The sequence below is a fragment of the Spea bombifrons genome, chromosome 10 (genome assembly GCF_027358695.1).
Source record: "Spea bombifrons isolate aSpeBom1 chromosome 10, aSpeBom1.2.pri, whole genome shotgun sequence".
Taxonomy (NCBI): Eukaryota; Metazoa; Chordata; class Amphibia; order Anura; family Pelobatidae; genus Spea; species Spea bombifrons.
This window is the reverse complement of record NC_071096.1, coordinates 13,272,363-13,294,432: the sequence shown is the minus strand read 5'-3', so window position 1 is coordinate 13,294,432 and position 22,070 is coordinate 13,272,363. Positions and strand designations below refer to the sequence as shown.

The 22,070-nt window shown below is 36.5% G+C and overlaps 1 protein-coding gene across 1 annotated transcript in view; it reads right to left on the bottom strand.

The window, feature by feature from the left end:
• Nucleotides 1-17,782, bottom strand: part of LOC128467644 (mucin-5B-like) — a 79,352-nt gene extending 61,570 nt beyond the window's left edge. Inside the window, exons 1-4 of the mRNA XM_053449320.1 lie at nt 17,747-17,782; nt 17,367-17,495; nt 16,835-16,933; nt 15,697-15,817 (exon numbers count right to left, since the gene is read on the bottom strand). Of these exons, the coding sequence (XP_053305295.1) occupies nt 15,697-15,817; nt 16,835-16,933; nt 17,367-17,495; nt 17,747-17,782 (385 nt within the window). The remainder of the gene's footprint in view (nt 1-15,696; nt 15,818-16,834; nt 16,934-17,366; nt 17,496-17,746) is intronic.
• Between the last annotated feature and the right edge of the window lie 4,288 nt (nt 17,783-22,070).

Here is a 22,070-nt window from a genome sequence, read left to right as displayed (position 1 = left end):
TATATAGCAGACAGAAGTCAGGGAACAGCCCGTGTTTACCTTCTTCCCCACAGACTACAATAGCGACCCCCTACTGGGCTGAGGTGGGTTTAGTACAAATACAGAGCAATGTGCCAAGAAGGCCTGATGAAGAACTATGTGTGGTTTGCTGTGTCTATTGTATGCAAAGTACATTGTACTGTTTAAATACTAGTATGTTTTAAATAAAGACCAAGTTCCTGTTTCTTCTTGTTCTTCAGTCTACACTAAGCTTTGGCTAGTGGTTTGGGTGACTGGTGGTGGCATATATTATGGTCCTTAGCTCTTTTGAGAGTTGCTTAGCGAAGAAGCAGGGTTCTGACAGAGGTACCTAGCAGGAGTACAAAGGGGGTTCCATCACAGTATGGATGTTCCGGTGAGGAGCTAATATATATATCTGTTGCAGATTTGTATCTAAAAAAGTTTTTTATTCCTCACATAAAAAACAGAAATTTTCTATTTTTTTAACTGTAGTACTAAGTGCTGTTATATATATGATCACATGTTTACTTTGTGATATTCAACACATACAGTATCTCACAAAAGTGAGTACACCCCTCACATTTTTGTAAAGCTAGGGAGGAAGACACTGAATGTTTTCATCGCATAATGCTTCCGCTTCTTTCAGTTTTTTATTTTTTTTTTTTTTTTTTTTTTTTTTTTTTTTATTTTATTTTATTGTTTTATACTTTATGTTCTCAGATTTAGAATACATCGGTAGGGTATTACAATGTCAAAGAAAAAATAGAGAAAAAAATAATAAATTCTTGAATGGAATTATAAGCAATTAAACACTTATTCAAAACGAACAACGCGTCCATTCATTATTATGTTCCGTTCTACCATAAGATATCTAATTATTGGGAAATTTTATAAACAAAAAACAGTAGACTGCTACCCGAACCGAATAAGAGAAAAAAAAAGCAGAAAATGAATTACAGCGTATTATCTATTATAAGCTGTAACTATGGCAACTAGTTGCCAATCACAACACCACACATAGCATTCATCCAACAGGCAGTCATACATGGGAGACAATGAGAGACATCTAGGAACTCGCTATTACTCATAAAGTAGATCATAGTATAATGTAACGTCCGCCCAGGGGAAAAAGAAAAAAAAAAAAAAAAAAAAAAAAAAAAAAGGGAAGGGAAATAAAAAAATTAAACCTCAGGTAGAGAATTTCAAATAATTTCTGATTCAGTGTCTCGAAAGTGTTTCCAGGGTAGCCAGATATTATTAAATTTAGAAAGCTTGTTGATTTTAATATAGTATCCTCTTTCCATTAAGTACTGATGATTAGTTTGGTTAATAACTGATCCCCAGTCAAATAGGCCTGCCTGTCTCCAGTTTCTAGCTATGCATATTTTTGCGGCCATAAGTACATGGATAATTAAAATTCTATGGTTTAAATGATATTTCTCAAGTCCCAAATGGAAAAGAAACATCTGTGGGTCTAGTTGGTCCTGAAAGTGGAGAAGTGAGCCAAGTAGTTGCAAAAGGTTATATCTTAAGTTTAGTAGTTGCGGGCACTCCCACCAGATATGGGCAAATGTGCCCATATGGGAGAGACAACGCCAACATCTGTTTGAATGTCTACTACTGATTTTATTGAGTCTAGTTGGAACCAGGTACCATCTATAAATAATCTTAATATAAGTTTCTATTAAATTTATTGAGTGAACGTGCTTTCTTATGAGAACCAAGGCCTGACGCCATTGATCCAAGGAAAACTCGAAACCTAGCTCACTTTCCCACTTCAGGATTGGTGGATCTTTCTCATCTTTTTGCATAGTTAATAAAAGTTTAGATGAACTTGAGATTTGTTTCTTTTTTTTGTGAGTTGTTAGCCAATGTTCTACTTCCGGATTCCTATCGATTCCCACCTGATTAATAAGATTTTTAATCCTCAAAAAAGAGAATAATTCAAATGGTGGTAGAGAAAAAGATTTGCATATCTGGGGAAAGGGCACAATGGTATCTTGGTTTAACAAGTCACCAATGCAGGAGATACCGCATCCTTGCCATCTGGTCAGGTCTATATCTCTAATAAAGTAACGAATAGCCTCAATTGGAGTAGAGGGCATAAGAGATCTTTTTATCCCCATACTTCGTTTGAGTTTAAACAATGTTTTAAGTGTGTCATATATTATGGGATTCAAGATTTTTATGTCTTTCAATCGAAGTGTGTCAGCCCAAAAGAGAAGATATAGTTCCTCGTGGCCCATGTCTGATTCCTCTATATATAACCATCTTGGGGAATTATTAGATTTTTTATCCCAAGCCAAATAATGGGTCAACATTGTAGCATCATGAAGTTTGTTAATACTCGGGTAGGATATTCCCCCTTTATTTGGTTTCTTAGTTAAAATGTTATTTGTTATCCTTGGTTTTTTCTGCTGCCAAATAAAATGGTCGATGGTTTGCTGAATACATTTCAAGATAGAGGGGTGAACTCTCAAAGGGATTGTTCTGAAAAAATAGAGAATTTTAGGAATTAAGTATCCATTTATTAAGTGAGTTCGGCCAAGCCAAGAGATTTCTAGATTTTTCCACCTTGAGAGCTGTGCTTTTATTTTATCAATTAGTTTTTTGTAATTACAATTAATAAGCAAAGGAAGTTCTTTTGTAATATAAATTCCAAGATAGTCTATAGTTTGGGAATTCCAATCGAGTGAACACAGAGACCCAAGCTCAGTTATTTCGTCTTGCGTAAAACAAGTCGTGATGAGTTGCGTTTTGCCAAGATTAATTTTGTAGTTAGAAATTAAACCATATTTATCTAATATTTTAAAAAGTGCAGGAAGAGAAGAATCTAAGTTCGTCATTGACACTATAACGTCATCTGCATAAAGAGAGATTTTAAAGGACTCTGAATTAATTTGTATGCCAAATATATCGGACGATTGTCTCACTAATTCCGCAAGAGGCTCTATACTAAGGATATAAAGTAAAGGGGCAAGTGGGCATCCTTGGCGGGTTCCGTTCCTTATAGGGAACCAATCTGAGTCCAGTAAATGACCGACCACTTTAGCAGTTGGATTAGTGTAGAGGTTCATGATGTAATTTTTGAATGTTCCTACTATACCATATTTTATGAGCACCGCTTCTAAGTATCTCCAGTTAACCCGGTCAAAAGCTTTTTCGGCATCAAGCGCCAAAAAAGCGGACTTAATTCGAAGAGAATTAGCCTTATGTATAAGGTTTAAAATCTTACGGGTATTGTCCGTAGGACTTCTGCCTTCCACAAATCCTGTCTGATCCTTATTAATGATATGTGGTATCACTTGCTTTAGTCTCTGAGCTAAGATTTTAGAATAAATCTTGATATCTAAATTGATTAGAGAGATAGGTCTATAATTAAGTGTTGAGCTTGGGTCCTTGCCTTCCTTAGGGATTGGGGTTATTGCCGCTTGAAGAAGTTCTGCCGGTAGTTGTGCCTTTAAAGAAAAAGAGGAAAATACTCGCAGTAATAGCGGGGCAATCATATGCTGTAGTGATGTATAAAAAAGAGAAGAAAATCCGTCTGGGCCAGGAGCCTTGCCTAATTTCATTTCTTTTATAGACTTATTAATTTCTAATAATGAAAAAGGTTGGTTTAGAAATTGTGTTTGTGAAGTCGAAATTTTTGGAAGCTTTAGATTCTGTAAAAATTTATTTATTTCCAGGTCCGACTGTGAGACCTCAGGAAGATTATATAAGGTTTTATAATAATTAGCGAAAGCGTTAGATATAGCTTTAGGGGTAAGAAAATGGTTATTTCCAACTATAATTTTTTTTATAGTTTCAGTTTTTTGTTTAGCTTTAAGTTTGTTAGATAATATTTTTCCTACCCTATTGCTAGAATAGTACCATTTCTGGCGTAGTTGTAAAAGCATCCAGTTGATTTTTTCCTGTTCTTTAGTTACAATTTCCTTTCTAATAGATTTTATCTGATGAAGCAAGGGAAGGTCCCTGTTATTTTTATTAATTCTCTCTAACTCGGCTAATTTTATGTGAAGTTCTGTCAACGTAGAGCCCCTCCGTTTCTTCTCTCTAGTGCCTATTCTTATCAATACGCCTCTCATGTATGCCTTAAAAGCGCACCAAAGAGTAGGATCTGATACTTCCCCATTGTCATTTGTCTGACAAAATTGTTTAGCCTCCTGTATCAATTCATCTGAAATTGTTGTATTTCTAAGTAAGGATTCGTTTAGTCTCCATTTATTTCTTATTTTATAGTCGGGATTGTTAGTTATATCTAAGAAAACTGGCGCGTGGTCCGACCAAGTAATATTTCCTATTTTGGAGTCCTTCACCATTTTCAGAGAATTTGCTTTTGTCAAAAAAAAGTCAATTCGCGAGTACGTTTGGTGCATATTTGAAAAAAAGGTGTAATCTCTCTCTAATGGGTGAATAGTACGCCAGCAATCAAACAAAGAATTTCTTAATAAAAAATCTTGAATCCCATAAGATGTATTTGTATGTTTATTAATGTGATGCTTAAAATGACTACGGTCTAACTTGGGATCCTGAACAGAATTGAAATCCCCACCTAGTAAAAGGGTACCTATCTGAAGGGAGTCTATTTTAGTAATAAGATTGTCCAAGAAACGAGCCGAAATCCTGTTTGGGGCATAGACATTAACTAGTGTAAACGTAATGTCGTTAATTTTGACTATTAATATCAGGAAACGTCCATTAGGGTCTGCCTCCTCATATATAAAGTCTATTTTAAGTTGTTTGGAAAAAATTATTGCCACTCCCCTTTTCTTTTTTACACCTATTAAGTTGGCCGCATAAATATAGGGGTATTTTTTAAATTTCCATAAGGAGGTAGGTGGTTTAATCCAGTGGGTTTCTTGGATAAAAGCAAGATCAATATTATTATCTTGTAACGATTTAAATAAAGCACTTCTTTTTTGCGGAGAATTCAGTCCCTGGGCGTTTAGGGTAAAAACCCTAATGGTCATAGAAAGTGGTATGTTGCCCCTGATGTTTCTCTCCTCCCTCTTTCATATTTCAATTTTACAAAACAATCATCACATACATTCATCTTCTCTAGAGTTCAAGCGAACTAATTATGTTGCTGACCCTAAAAGTTCCTGTTTCCACCACAGGAGTTATGTAGGGAGGAAGGGAGAGAGAGGAGGTATTTAAATATTAAGGGAAAAAAAAAAAAAAAAAAAATTGAGTCTACCTAAGTTCAGACTATATAAACAAGTAAAGCATAGTATTCAAGTTACATCATAGCATCTCCTCAGTATAACATTCTGAATGCACGTATGGTCCGATCAAGACTTAATATTCAAATTGTATCGTGAAGCACCTCACAGTGTGCCATTCAAAGAACTCAATACATAACATACAGTTTCTTAATGACATGCTAAGTTCACACTATGTAATCAAGTCAAAGCGTGATATTCAAATTGCGTCATAGCATCACCACAATATAACATTCTAGATGAGCACATGGTCAAGTTGGGACATAATATTCAGATTATATCATACCACATCTCACAGTATGCCATTCAGTATGGACAACCCCTTGAGCTATGTATTCAATAATAATAGTAAAAAAAAAAAAAAAAAAAAAAAAAAAATTAAAAAATCACGCATATCGAGAGCTAACCAGATTCGTAAATTTCAACATAATACGTTCCGAATCGTCTCTAAATATAGCTTTTGAGACCCCTTTAATCTACCCAAAATTAACTAACTTCTATCAGTATATTCTGTGCTGGGGACAATTACCCATATACAGTTGTACAAGAGTAATATCCTACTGCTTACAAAAGCTCATGGTGGGATGCTTAGATCCAATCTGTATACTCAAGTTATACTAAACAAAGAGTATATATATATATATAAATATAAAAAAAAAAAAATTTGATTTAACAATAATATGTGTGACAAAATATGCCTAGTGGCCTGTGTCTAAACACGTCAAGCTTAATGTTGTATTTTTCAGTTTAGGTAATAACAAGCAATCAGGTACTTAATGCATCCATGCTTGAAAAAAATCACACATTAATACGTTTGAAACGATAAATAACTTCGAAATATCACATAACTCCTCAACTCAGCGTGACGTAGGTATACCAGTATTCTAGAAGGAAGAGAGGACTCAGAGAATAACAGACAATTGGAAAGTGTAGAAAAAAAAATAAATAAAATAAAATAAATAAATAAGTAAAAAAATATTATTATGTGAGTATAAATGTAAATATGTGTTGACTAAGTGAAGTGAAAAACTAGTTAAAATTATGTAAAAAATGTGTAATGAAAAAATATATATAATAATAATAATTAAGTATCATGAATTATGTGAAATAAGAGATGAGTGTGGGTGTGGAAGTTTATAAGTGTATATTTGTTGCTCCCTTTATAGGTGTATATAATAAAAAAAAAAAAAAAAAAAAAGAGTTAAATGTAATATAATATATATGTATGTCATAGTGAGACGTTAGATAATTACCTATTTAGTTAAATGTGTGTAAAAATAAATGAAGTGTAAAAAGTCACTTGAACATTCACAATCGTGTGTTATGTGGGAAACAAGACGTATAGATATATAGAGAAAAAAAAAAAAAGAATTATAAGTGAGTCCCTTACTCAGATATAAAGACTCGGGGTCTAAATTGTAAGGTATAAAGATTATAAAAATTAGTTGAGAATGTTAAGAGTTAAGTAGATAAAACAAAACAAAACAAAAAAAAAAAAAAAAACAAAACAAAAAAAAAAAAAAAGACAAACAAAACAAAAGCTGTATGTAATGGATATGTGTAGTAAAATAAAATATTAAATGATCTCTGTTTAGCTTTTTAATAGTCCCCAGTGGAGCATCTTTTCTCTGAGGGAAGCCGGATCCTTGAGTTGGTATACATTATCTTCATAATAAATATTTAATGCTATTGGAAATCCCCATCTGTAGCGTATTGATTTTTTCCTAAGAATTTGTGTGAGTTCTTGGAAGGATTTCCTGGCAGTTCTTGTCGCTTGAGAGAGATCTTGAAAAACTTGAATTTCTTTAAATTGATCCGTTCTTGGTTTATCTTTTCTGAGTTCCTGTGTGATGCGATTTTTAAGATAGAAACTTGAAAACCTTACAATAACATCTGCTGGGTAGGAGGCTTCTTGGGCTTGGGCTTGGGCTTTAGGTTTACGCAGCCTATGGAATCGTTCGAATGGGTGTAAGCCCAATTCCTCTGATGAAATAAAGGTCAAAAAAAAATTTTGCAAAAAGTGTTCCAGAGCCTGATTTTGTAAAGCGTCTGGAATGCCTCTTAGCCTCATATTTTTTCTTCGAGACCTGTCTTCTATATCTGAAATTTTTACTTCAAGTTCCTTAACTTTTTTTGTAAGGACCGCAATTATGTTATGTAAAGTTTTGTTATCATCTTGTAAGCTTGTAATGATTTTGTCATGCTTCACTAGGACTTCGGCAGCTTGAGAGACCTCGGTTCTGATCTGGGCAAGGTTATCCACCAGATCCTGTTTAATTTTTTTATAGAACCCCTCCATCAAGTCTCTAATAAAATCCTGTGAAATCTGCTGCTGTGTCTCAGTGTGGGGGGGAATTAGTGCGTCTGAGTGTGTTAGCTCTATATTGCTTACAGGCGCTGTATCCTTCAGTTCGCCTGATTTTGATCGTCTATGGTCAGTAGAGTATGGAAGTAATTTGGGAGAGCAAAAAATATTTATTGGTTTGCTCCTTTCTAGTTTCTCTTTTTCTTTGTCTTTATCCTTTTTAGGAGGCATTTTCTTTAGGATAGATTCTTCCAAAAAAAAAAAAAAAAAAAAAAAAAAAAAAAAAATATATATATATATAATATAATGTATAGGCTGCTACTTAAATAAATCTGCGAATCAGAAGTCCTCACGTGTCCTTGTTTTAAGGCTTAAGTTTGTGTAGAATATATTTATATTTGAGTTTCCAAGATAACTTATTTATGAGCACAAAACTTGAGATTCATAGGCATTAACAGCTTTAAGGAGGAAAAACTAAAGCTCACCACAGCGTGTCAAATCAGAACTGGTCTAATAAGCCTTCTGTAAAAAAAGAGTTTGTTCTCTCCTCCGGAAGCTCTTCAGGCAGAGCGAACATTCCACAAGATTCTGTGGGTATTCACGAGCAATTTGGCCGGTTCAGTTCAGGCGTCGTAAAGTGGTTAGGCTACACGTTTCAGGAGCCTTACCCGGTCTCTTACGGCAGCTTGCAGCTTACAGTTTACAGCTTACAGCTTATGCGTGTGATGCAGCCGCTCGATCTCTGTTCCGGCTCAGTAGTGCTCAGCAATGCCGGCGGAGGATGGGAGCTTCAAACGTCAAAGACTTCAAAGACGCGGGGAAGCTGCTAGAGTTGCAGCCGGCGTCCTCCTCCTCCTCTCCCCCCTCCCTACTCACACCAAGACGCGTGGACGTCCGTGCGTCACGTCATCACGTCCAGGAGTGGCTTCTTTCAGTTTTTTAAAACAAAATATATTTTTTTTTGGAAGGTGTCGTGGGACAGGGGACACTGGGAGATTGTTTGTGCTGGGTGTATTTGCTACATAATCATGAGTGAATACTGCCATCCTGTGAAAGTTTAAGGATACTGCATCGAGTCTACATGGAGTGTACCTCTCCTTGACAACTTCATTTATTAAATTACCTTCCACATATCAGAGTATTCTTTGTTTGCTCTAGTGAACAGCAGGAGTTGCAGTTGTGGTGGTCTTGTGTGTCTAGCAGTTCTGGCACACTCACCACATATATTCAGACCTATTACCTGGGCTGGAGCTGGTGTACTGACAGCCTCTCCCTACTAACCTCACAGGATATTCTTTGCAACAGTTGCCATTGGGCTCAGATATTTCCTGCTATAGCCTCTGAACTGCCCGGCACCTGCTTTACCCTCCCCCTTTTTTTCCTTTTCTCAACCGATATCATGCCTAGTTAGGCTGGGATTGTCCTGACTCGCCAACTGTGGGCTTAGCTCTACTCAATACGTGCCTACTTTTTTCTCATCTTCGCCTATATTACGGAATGGATAACTACGGGTAAGACTACGGATAAACTAGCCAAGGATTCCCACAGCTCTAAATCGAAATTGAGGTAGATACCTTGAGATGCATTTTCGCCTTCCTCGCCCTCTCACGAAGAGCCACTGTCTTTGCTGACTTCCTCCGCTTCTCATGATGCAGCAGAAACAGCAGCAGAGGTGGCAAAGGCGCTATGCCCATTACTTGATTCTAGGTTCCAGGAACTGTCTTTTAAAATAGATTCTACCTTGGCTCAAATCTCAGCAAATTCAGCTGAATTGTCACATTAGAGCAAAGGGTCAGTGATAATGATGCCTTACTCCACACACAGGAAACTACAAAACAGAATTCCATGGCTACTCAAACTTTGCTGAACAGGATTGAAGACCTAGAAAATTGCAACTTGCACCTCATCAATATATCAGCACCAACCTATCAAAACTCTTCAGGAATGGCTGACAGACTCTGTGAATCTCCTTTACCCCAAAGATAGACCTATGGCAATTGAGAGGGGGAGCACAGGATGGGTCCAGAAAGGAAGGATACTCCAATTCTATTTGGATATAGAAAATGTCCTGATCTCATGCTTGACTCTCAGAACATACTAATCTTTCAAGACTTTTCAGTACAGGTTAGGGCCAAGTGTAGGGAGTTTACTCCACTATTCAAGCAGCTTTATGAGACAAAGGTGAAATTCAATCTGCTATATCCTGCGAAACTATGCATCGTGGGTGGTGGACACACACGTCTTTACTGCAGTGGCGGAGGCTAAAGTCTTTTTGGCACACTCTCTCCAGATCACTAGCGACGCATGACCATTAGTTTGCAGGCCTATGACTGTTCAGGTGAAAGACTGTCCACCCTACTGCTTCCTTTGTGTGGGAGGTGGGCGCGAGTTAGTTGGCATTCAACGATTTCTTTTTTTTCCTTTTTTTTTCAGCGGAAGGCAAGTCTTGGGATACAAATTTAGAGGTTCAAAATGTCTTGTTTATAGTTTTTGTTGTTTTCTTCGCGATATTTAGGCCGCCCTGAAGTTGGGTCGGTGGGCTGGTCGGACGGCAGGCAGACGAACATTTAAAGCAGCCGCTATCGGCTGCGAGCAGGATTGAATGTGGCCGTTGTGCCCTTAGCGTACCTGGCGGGGGCGGTCCGCCCCTGGTGCTGCTCATCTGAGGGGTGCCACCACACCGGCACACCTCCAGAAACGATGAGTGATGGGTATTATGCTGTAGTTTATGCTGAATTTTTGTGAATGAGGGTTACAGATAGCATGGATGTGTAAGTGTGGGGGGATAGCATGGCATAGGGAGGCTGTAATCACATTCCTTTCATGCCCAGATTCCAGCATGTACTGGTTGCCTAGGCATGATAGGAGTGTGATTGCTGTTATCAATTATATATTTTTTGTCCAGCTTTGGTGTGTTAACAACACTTTTGGTAAATTTTGGTAAATTACACACCAAAATTTGACAGAAAAATTCAATAACAGCATATATATATATATATATATATATATATATATAATTGCTAACAGCAATCACACACCTATCATGCTAAGTCAGCCAGCACATGCTAGAACCTGGGCATGATAGGATTGTGATTGCTGTTAACAATTATGTATATGTATAAATATAATGATAACAGTAATGCTGTACCACCGTCAATGTGTGCCTCAGTATATAGTGATAGGTGTTATGCTGTACCGCTGTCTGTGTGTGCCTCAGTATATAAAGATAACAGTTATCTTATACCACTTCAATGTTTGCCTCAGTGTATAATGATAGATGTTATGCTGTACCACATTTGGTAAGTGGTTTCCTTTTCAATATATATAGTATATTTATTTCTTTTTTGGTTCTCCCATATATATTGTCTCTGTATTTCTTTTATTTAATGTATTGTATATTTTTTTGTCTTTGTATTAAACATATTGTTTTTACATTTATCCAAGCACTGTCTCTTGTTTTCAGTTTGTGTTTCTCTTTGTAGGCTTTCTCTACCTGTTGGAGAATGTGTATTATTCAAGACCAGCTTTGTCATTTATTGGTTATGATACCAGTTTATTGTTTATATACACATTTTTTTTATTTAAACACATAAGACTGGTAATTATTATTGATTATTTCGTTTTTTTCACTTATTGGTGTGTGGGTTTGGCTCTTGATCATTCCCCCCCTGTCTGTGTGTTTTTGTCTTTTGGGTAATATTAAGCGCTGGATTTTTTGTTTCTATTCTAAATGTGGTATGACTGCTGCGGACAGGAGTTTTGGAAGTGTATTGAAGCTTTCCTAGGGTGCAATGGATACACACAGAGCCTCCTTCTATGTCTTTATTCCATAATAAATTATTCAACTTGCTCAGAATTTATTGGCTAGGCGCGACAGTTAACAAAGAAAAAAATGGGATGACTCCATCAAATGTCAAATTGGGGGGGAGATTATGAGACCTTACACATTGTCTTTATTGATCTTTAACTGATGTAACGTAGACACCTCGTTAATTATCAATGATGTCCTCTGGCATTTACGAAGAGACGTATGTTTGTTTGGTTTTTTTTTACTCATCTGCAAAAACAAATGAAAACACCTGCGAAATAGATTCTAATATCTGTCATGAGTTTAGAAATGCCCAATGTTTTGTTTGTTGTTTTTGAACATTATAGGGTAATAAGTACAAGTATATATTTTTCAAATATGGTTATACTGCCCCCATGTCAAATTTCAAATGCTAGTATTTTACTTCTTTCTATCCACTAATTCTACCACCTGTGTTTTATTTGTGTTTGTTTTTTTCCCACACACATTTTACTTAGGTATGAATTTACCGCTCCTGGTATATACCACTTTCAAACAACACCTCAATATGTGTTCAGCAACATCTCCTGAGCACAGTGATACCCCACATTGGTTGTTTGGGGGATAATAGGCCACATTTGATAGTGTGCATTTTTTAAAATTGAATTTTTGACATGTTGAAAATTCTGCCCCATATCCTATTTGGGAGATCTTTGAAGCCAGCCAATTCAATTTTCCCCATCAAATCATATAGTTTGGAAAAATATCCACCCCTGGGAATTTCAAATGCTGTTACCACCAGCCTTTGTCACAGTTTGCCATAGTATTTTCCTGTGTATCTTTTTCCACATACATTCTACTTTAGGTATGAATTTACAGCTACTGGTATATGTTACTCTCAAACAACCCAATATCTGTTCAGCAAAATCTCCATCTCCTGAGTACAGTGATACCCAACATGCATGAGGTTTGTTGGTTTTATTTTTGTGAGGTAAAAGGCCACCTTTGTGACGTGTGCAGTTTTTGGAATTTCGACATCAGGTCAGTCTGTGCCCATGTCCTATTTTTGGGACATCCTTGAAGCCAGCCCATCAAATTATACATTTTGAAAATAAGGCACCCCCTCGGCATTTAAAATGCCAATATTTTAACTCTTCCCATGCAATTTTTATAGGACATAACTTTTTTTATATATATTATTGGTGAGCTGGGCTCCATTGACTTGCATGGTAAAATACAGGAGAGTTCTCAGGAGGGGTTGGGTAGACCCTCTGTGAACTCATAGGTGTGTCAGTTGGTGCCACCATCTTGTGAGTGGCAGCAATGTCACTCACTGATGGTGCTTGTGGTTGCTCTTTGGAGCAATCACAAGGCAATCGGGGTATGGGGGTTGTGTTGCTGAATGCCTTGATATCGAGGCATGTCAGCAACACTGTTTACACTTAGGAAGCGTGCGAGCAAGGATGTCTAATTTTGTGTGTCAGAGCATGGATGTAAAATTGTGTTTGCGTGTGAGCAAGGATGTCTAATTGTGTGTGTGTGTGTGAGAGAGAGTATGGATGTTTAATTGTGGGTGTTTGTGAGCATGGGTGTCTAATTGTGTGTGTGTGAGCATGGATGTCTAATTGTGTGTGAGCATGGATGTCTAATTGTGTGCGTGTGTGCAAGCATGCATGTGTAATTGTGTGTGTGTGACTGTATTAGTGAGTATGAGTAAGTGTGTTTAACTTGTGTAAGCATGTCTGCATATATATGCCAGAGTGTATGTTGGAAGGGGGCAAAGGGCAAAGACAGCACAGACAGTTGTTTGGGGGCAATGATGGCACATACCAGTTGTCGGGGAGGCCTGGGGCAATTTTCGCACCAGGGCCGTTTGGTTTCTAGTTACGCCCCTGTTGTCCATTAAGATTACAAGATTACTAAGATACAACATGTTTGATCAACAGAAATAGTTCTTGATGCCTTAGACCTTGTAGAAACATTTGTCAAAATAATATATTACTTCACTCCAAAGTACTCCAAACCCCCCCATACATGACATAGATACTGTGGCCATACAGGGATATTACTTTTATTTCAGAAATATCCTTCCTTAAATCCCAAAGGGTAATATGACCCTGCTGAAAATCAGCATAGAAAACAAAGTACAAAAAAGATGAAGAGTATACTTGAGTTTTGGCATGATAATCAATTTTTAAATTCGTAACAAATACAAGCATATTTATTTCACCATTTCACCAAAATGAGTTTTGCTCTGTAGGAAGAAAGATACAGCGACAGAAGTTCTATTCATCTGATTTCTACAGTGCACCAAGCAGTAAATGAAATAATACATACTATTCTAAGATATGGCAAGCATAATTACATACGTTGCTAACTATGTTGCTTTTACAGCCACATAATGTGCTCTTGATGTTTTTATGGGATACAATATCTGAGAAGGCAGTTTCTAGTCTTTCATGGTCTTGTCTTCAGGTTCTGTAACTAAGAATTTGAGATCATTTGTAAGAGTTAGCGGTTAGGGTTCACACTCTGTGCTAATGCATCCACATTTCTTTATAACAGTTATATTGAAAAGAATATCACCCTCTCCATTGGGGCAAGTGAGTTTAATCTCTTGTTGGTCAGTTTCCAGCTCATGGCAGCAAACACAAGTGCCTTCCATTGCGAGTGTGTTCATTGAGAATCTGTAAGAAAATGCATTTACGTTTTTCTACTTGTTATAGTCTCAGAGGCAATTATTTGTAATAGTCAGCAACTGTGAACTTTAAGATTTCAAAACAGTGTGCAGAAACCTTTATAGTCTTTAACCTCGTTAAGTCAAGCCTAAGACCCACAGCTTTCCCACTAGACAATAAAAAGGGGCTTAGAATGACTGGATCCCCATGAAACTCTGGGCCTGTGTGTAATTATAGCAATATGCTGTTTTTGCTTTAGTAGCCTTAACAAGCATTAAGATTGGTTCCAAAATCTATGCCTAACCACGGATTGGCCAGACTCGATGTGTTTCCCGTTAATCACAGGTTTGTCAGGGGATATAAGATATAAGCTGCACACCAAAACTGAATAATAAATACTTGTTCATATTCAATAATATAATAATATTCCTAAAAAATAACATAGTACCTACAAGAAATTAATAACCACAATGAATTAATAACAAGCAGACACCCTCAATTCTCCCAACATTTCACTATCGCCATCCAAGGTGATGTAAGTGTTTTTCGGAAACTGTTGTTCCTATTTCTAGTATTGAACGTTTCTACTATGTCTTTTTAGTAATTAGTGTATTTTTTTTCACGATTGGCTGTTATTTTCTCTTATTCTTTTATATATTCAAAAGTATTGGGACACCCGACCATTACACCAACAGGGACTTTCATTATAGACATTTATATGCAGTTGGTCCCCCCTTTGTAGCTATAGCAGCTTCCACTCTTATGGGAAGGCTTTCCACAAAATTTAGGAGTGTTTTTGTGTGGATTTTTGCCCATTCATTCAGTAGAGCATTTGTGAGGTCAGGCACTGATGAGAAGGCCTGGCTCACAATCGCTGTTCCAGTTCATCCCAAAGGTGTAATGGTCAAGTGTCCCAATACTTTTGTCCTTACAGTGTATCTGTGCACACATAATGGATGTAATTCCCCATCAGAGACGATTACACTGCTCTAGCACTTACTTCCGACTACTTGAGCAAGTTCCTTCACAGAATGGCAGTGAGAAATTGGCACCACATCCTTTATATAAAATAAAACTTAATTTCTTCTGGACTCTGCAAGATGTTGCTGCTGTAGTCAAGAAACATGAGAAACATGTATAATTATAATTATTATAAAAGAAAAAACATTTTTCACATATTTGCTCATTTCTGTTCCCATTTGTACAGTCTAACTGCTCACCCCATGTTTTGGCCCAACCATTTTCCTGTAATGGCATGATGGGCATCAGCCTTTGGTAATATGAACAATTAAATAAAACCACATCTACCTGTGAACCATTTAAATATTGCTATATACTCCTTAATACAGGTATTTGGACAACTTTATGATAAACAAATATAAAAAAGTGAACCGGACCAGCACCATTTATTTTATCATTTATGTGAAATTTTGGTTAAATTTTGTGGCTTATTGAATAAACACATATTACCTTGACATACGTTACAACAACCATCAGGTGTCTTCTTCAGTATCCCCTATATGATTAAATATACAAGCAAAAAAACATTACAAAGAACTTATTTAACAACATAATTGTATTAACTGTATAAAAACCGTGTCATTCTATTTCTTTTCATTGCTTTTCAATTTTACCTTACAAAGGACTTGTCGTAATATTAGTTGAGATCAAAATAAAGAAATGCTTGGAAACTCACAGACTCACACTCCTCTTCATCATGGTCTGGGCATATTTTTTTCAGAGCTGTCAACGTGAAATGTTTGTTGATGACATCACATGTATACATGGTGCAGTTGTCACCTGCAAAGTACTTGGACTCTCCAGGCTGGAATTTGGAATACATAGATGGTTGCAATGAGGAGAATTAATGTATAAGTATTTAAGAAGAAAAAGTCCCTCTGGGGTCCAGAAAGCTTAATCGAATTTACTACTTTTTTCAATGCTAGCCCAATAAAACTGTCAACTAAGCAATAAATTGCTTATTTTATTTTTAAACATCTTAATATGGTTTCAAATGAAAGCCTGTGCTGAAAAACAATATATGGTTTGCGTGGCTGCACTGTAAGGACTTACCTGCCTCTCCGGTCCCGCGCCGTGGCTGGTCCCGCGACGCTGCCTCCTCAGCCGGTTTCCCGGGCAGCTAGTACCACCGCTACCCGGTCGGCGTCTTCACCGCGTGGCCGACCACGCGGCAAACAGGTAGCACAGCGCCACCGTGTGGCCAAAAAGTAATATTACACGTTACATACATAACGTGTTCTTATAGCCTCGGGTGACCTCCTTAATGCAGGACACACCTCCACCTGTCCCTATTTAAACCTGGACTTCCTCTTCTGGTTCACCCTTGGTTGGTGTATTCTGTGGTTTTCCTGTACGAGTTGCTGTGACTATTTCTTCGTTTGACCCGGCTTGCTGACTTCGTTCCTGTCTCCTGATTTGGCTCCTGATTCCTGTTCGTCTGGTATTTGATTCGGCTTGTTTGACCTCGTCTCTGGATTCTGATTTGGCTTATCCTGATTACCTGTCTGACCCAGTTGGTTCTCTGACTTTCTGGTTCCTGTTTGGCCTGGCTAACTCTGCCATCTGGGGTCCTACCTCACCATAATCGTTACACTGCACTAATTGTGAAAGAGAGAAATTACAGTTGAAGAAAAAACACAAAAATCAGTCTGGTCCTTTAGCGTAAACATTGTAAAAAAAAATCCTGGTCCTGGAGGATTAAAGAGGTTGAAGTGGTTAAAATGTATGGAATCTTATGAGCTGACAACTCAGAACACATCTATTTCATTGTGTATGACATCATTAAACATTTCGCATAAAAACAGTCAAGAAAACTAGATACCTGCAGAAGTTGGAGAGTCCCATCACTGGCTTTTGCAACACAAGATGCCTGCACACATTGGCCACAACAATCGTTGTCAGGTTTTTGATAGACAAATCCCTGCAGAAAAAGGTTTGAGACGGATTAAACGGCGTAAATAAGGTTAGGACAAATAATAAATTTCATAGCAACAGCTATTCTTTTTAAGTGGAGGAAACACTAAGGCTCAACATAAGGGTTTTTCAGTGCTTGTGAATTGGGGGTACATATGGCACAATTCTGTATTTGGCCAATTCTATGTAGAATATCAAAAAGTTATCATTCTATGTTGATTCACCACTTTTTTAATTTAATATTTCTGAAGCACCGAGTAGTTGGCTTTTACTTCATCAGGTAGCAAGTGCAACAAGCAAATGGGCTTGGCCTGTCTCCTTTTAGGTTTTTTCATTACTTTGATAACTGACATAGTTTACAAGGCACAAGGATGGCCTGGGTGATATGACTGACAGGATCGAAATGAATAAACTAATATTACATTGGTTCAAATACTTACTAGCGGGCAATCGGCCGTACATTTAACATCTTCACAGCTGACAACATTAAGTCCAGTCTTGACATCCTTTTTGTCTGTGCACTGGCAAGTCTTGCAAGATGTATCTTCTGTCCAGATAAATTTCCCCACCTGCCACGATAGGTTGCATGCTTTAAATTAATCATATTTGCTGAATGTATAAGTTTCAACCAGACAAAGTAATTACAATCTAGTAATCCACCTAGATTGTAAATTCCTGCGGGAACAGGGCCCTTCATTCCTCTTGTATCTGTATGTCCATTGCTGGATTATACTTGTCGTTATCTGTAAAATGTTCATCTTGTACAGCGCTGCCGAATCTGTCGGCGCTTTATAAATAAATACATATCATATAGTCTTACCTCATATAGATTCCCTTCATATACGCAGATATCCATTGGCTCTATTAAGGAAAACATTATTTATTTTGATATGTGGAAACTGTTAATTGAACCACAAAACTGCAATCCCTTACGAAAAATTACTGCAGTTTTTTGGACATGAAAAAACTGCAATACTGCACTTTTACTGCACATTTACTGCAGTTTTACTGCATTTGTACTCCACTGTACTGCAGTTTTACTGCAGTTATTTTTGTAAGGAAGTACAAATGCAATAAAGCTGCAGCATATTGAAGTACAACTGTAGGTTTGCAATATAAAAAAAGTGCAGTAAATGTGCAGTAATACTGCAGTAAAAGTATTACTTCAGAAAAAACTGCAGTAATTTTTTTGTAAGGGATAGCTTTATATAACTCACCATCTACATGTAGACTTATAGACGAAAAAGAGCACATTTTAGTCTTCTGCATACAATAACTTTAGAAAAAAACATAATACTGAAAAGTAGCTAAAGAGGTATTTAGTTTCCGTAATCTATAACCATTATCCATTTATTACATACAGAGTGATACTCAAAATAAATTGATCCTTTAAGGACACAAGCAGTTTCCTTTTTACTGTCTTTTACTGTCTTTTTAAAACTCTAATTCTCCTCTGGCTCATTTAGACAAAGTATGTATGTTTTCAGGACATGAATTCTTTTCTTGGAACCATATTTATATACGTAAACGAACATTTAGTTTGAAAACAAATCTGAAAACCTATGAGAAAATAAAAAAAAGTTCACAGTTGATGCAAATAAACTAAAGAAGTCCTAGCATGTTCTTTTACTTGTCTTGCATTTAAAAAAACACTTTTATGCTTATCATATTTTGTTAGCTGTAATTGTAGCCTTAATGGTGCCCAGACATTGCAAAAGTATATTAATGAAAAACAACCCCCCTACACTATTTCAAGTGCCATCATTTTAACGTAGTCATTTCTCCAACCTCTTCAGAAAAATAAAACACTAGTATTTTAGGCACTCTCTTAGTATTCTTTTAGAGTGTAGGTGCCACTGCTGAAAAAAATTGTTTGTTCTGCAATATTCCCAGAATTCAGAAATACCCCACATTTATAGACTTTATGTTTTGAATGATATTAAAGGGCCAAAATCTTTGTATCTCCACTGGGAGACATTTACACCTACATTTCTTTTTATTTATGAAAATTGTAAATTTTATCCCCCTTTTTATTCTTTATATGTGATTTTTTGATAATAGTTTAAAAAAAAAAAATATTATTATTATTGTTATATTTTTCTTATACCGTCGGTCAGCTTACAGCTACTGAGTACTATTACATTCTGCATCCTTAAGAGATTAACAGGACATTTATTTTTTATTGGAAAAATTATGTTTGCCTTGGTTTTTACATTTTTGCTGGGTAATTCTCTTTAAGAGAAAACATTCTATTGTTCAGGGGCAAAAATGAAAGTAAGTAAAGTAAAGTTATCAATACTTACTACAATCAAATTTGGGACAGCAGTCACCGTGTCCAATCACTGGAAAGGCTTTGTACCCTAAAGAGCAATCCGGTTCCAGATTGGGGCAATTGGAAGGTGTACATTCTAAGATAATAACAGACAAGCTTGGTAAGATACAGTTTGACCACAATTATTATTCATAATAATATATATTTCTAGGTTATTAATAATACACAGATAATCGATTTAGCATGCACAATGCATTACTTTACAAAGAGGATCTATTTCTGAAATGCTCACTGCAGAAATATGTGTGCGCTTAGGTCAACCCCCTTAAGGACAATGGACGGTCCCTAAACCCATTGAAAACAATGCATTTTGAGCCTGTACATGTACGGGCTTTGTCATTAAGGGGTTAACTGCACATGTGGCATGATATCAACATTCCCTCTTCATCTAGTCTTTGGAATGGGGCAATTAAATAAAATATAAGCATCTAACATCACTCAATACCATTTTAGTAAATGTCTTCAAATGTTTATCTAGCATTGTAATTTGATGCCCACGAATCCTCCCTTTTCAGCCTTCAATAATCTCAATAAAAAAAATTTAAAAAATGCTGCTGGTTACACATGGGTTCTTATATACATTATGCCCATCCGTAACCAGTATTTGTCTTCAAGGCTGTCTAAGGACACAATAACTCCCAATGTTATAACTCACTGCATTCAATCCTAGGGCAGCATCGATCGGACTCAGTCAGCATTACAAAAGGCTTGAGCCAAGGTTTATCACATATGGGCTGGTTCAGCTCCATACACTCCACAGGTTTACATACAATCTCCATCGAGTTTTCATTGCAGGTGCATGTTTTGCAGTGTTCTATCCATGTCTCTCCAGGCTTCAAAATTATATAAGTAACATAAAAATAATATTAAAAGGTCAAGTTAAATTTATCCAGTTAGAATTGGTGATTAATAAGTAATATAAATCTCCTATTTTCAAAAGTCTGAGCATGGATTATTCATTTTTGTTGGTTGACTTATGTTCTGTGCATGAAAGTAAGAATCCGAGACTAGGAATGGTTTTCTAAATATAGGAAAATAATATTCAAGTCAAGCTTTATATCGGTTTTGTTAATGAAAATGACTATTAAGTGCTTCCTTCCACTCAAATACATTAATTTCCAGAGTTGAGCTCAACTCAGCTCATGGAGGCTCAGACTGACTCAACCCTAGCTTTCCCTGCTCATTCTGAAGTATCTTTTTTTCAAAACAGGGGTACTCACATGTCTTTTCATCCCATTAAAGCCAATGCAAGCTGAAAGACAATATATAAACGTTTGCAACACTAAGTCTTACTGATACATTTTATAAAGCTATTATATTATTATAGCATAAGAAATTGAAAAGGGTAGAGAACCTTACATTGTTCCTTGATAACGTTCACATCAGTTGATCGTATCTACGATTAGACCATTATATAGACAACTGAAAATCATTAACAAACACAATACATGTCTTCTAGAATGTTATGTCTGGTTCCTACCGGGTAGAGGTTTTTTTTAGTAGAGATGCTTTTTCAAGGATTAAGGAACATCTACAAATCACTTCATAGAAATCCTATATCAGGCTAGGTGATGGTCCAAAGTCAGTTCAACAGGCATGTTTTAATAGAAAATCAGCCATGGTTACTTGTACATAAATTGTCTAGATATTGTAACATTTTAAAGCAAGGACATCTGTAGTACTTGCTTAATATTTTTTTTAAAGAATTTAATTTCATAGTTTAGTCTTTTGGCTCCCATAATATCTGTAACTGGCACCGCACTTACATTTACATCCTAATTAAATAATGTCAGTATTACAAAAAGGTAAGCAAGAAAAGTTGTAGGTGTGTTGTTCAAATCTACATGATTTGAACAACACACCTACAGCTTTTCTTGCTTACCTTTTACACTGGTAAACACTTTTGCTAAACTTACTTTTACACTGGTAATGAAAACAGCATCCATCTTGGTCATATATCTTTATAGGCTTCCTCCCACCATCACAGGTAAAGTTTTCATCTTTTGGACATGGCAATGTGTTAATTTGAAGATCTCCATTTGGTAAACAAGTTGCATTTATGCATTTGGAATAATACTCTTTTTTTTGGGCCTGCAATTAAACACAGTGATTGTAACATATGATTATAGTACTGACTGAGGATATAGTTAATGTGTCTGATAAAGACAAACACATTATGTCCATGTTTGCCAATGTAAATCTCATTGTTTTTTTATAGTTTACAAACATAGCTTACTATGCCTAAGCATAAGCTCTAAATTTTAAAAAATAATATTGGCCATGTGGGGGCAAGCTTTTTGGGGGAACAGATGGAACAGACATGCTATTTGGGGCAAAGGTGGCGTGGACAAGCTGTTTTGGGGCAAACGTTTTCCTCTGTTTGGGGCAAAGGTAGCGCTGTGGGACATGTTGCTTCTGAAGTCAGGGGGCCGGGGACTGTTTCCAAGGTACTTATCTGAGCATTTTAATACTTGTTTCCGGGGGTATTCTGTTATCATTAATGAGCAATTTAATATATTTTTAAAATTAATGATTTAAAGCTATTTGAATGGCTAATAGTGTGAATATATATATAATATGGAAAAATAATGTATAGGAAGGTGAATTCAACCCTTGTCTTTAGGGGGAGTTATGCACTTGTCCCTTGGGGTATAATGCTTGTTTACACTTCCCCATGTTCTTACACCAGAAGCAGGAGAGTTCTTGAAAAAGAAGAAAACTCACATAGTATAATACTGTATTAATAGTGATAATATTTGGAAATGTAAATTGGGTTCTTGCCCTTAGGAGGAGCCGTACTTGTTTGGTTCCC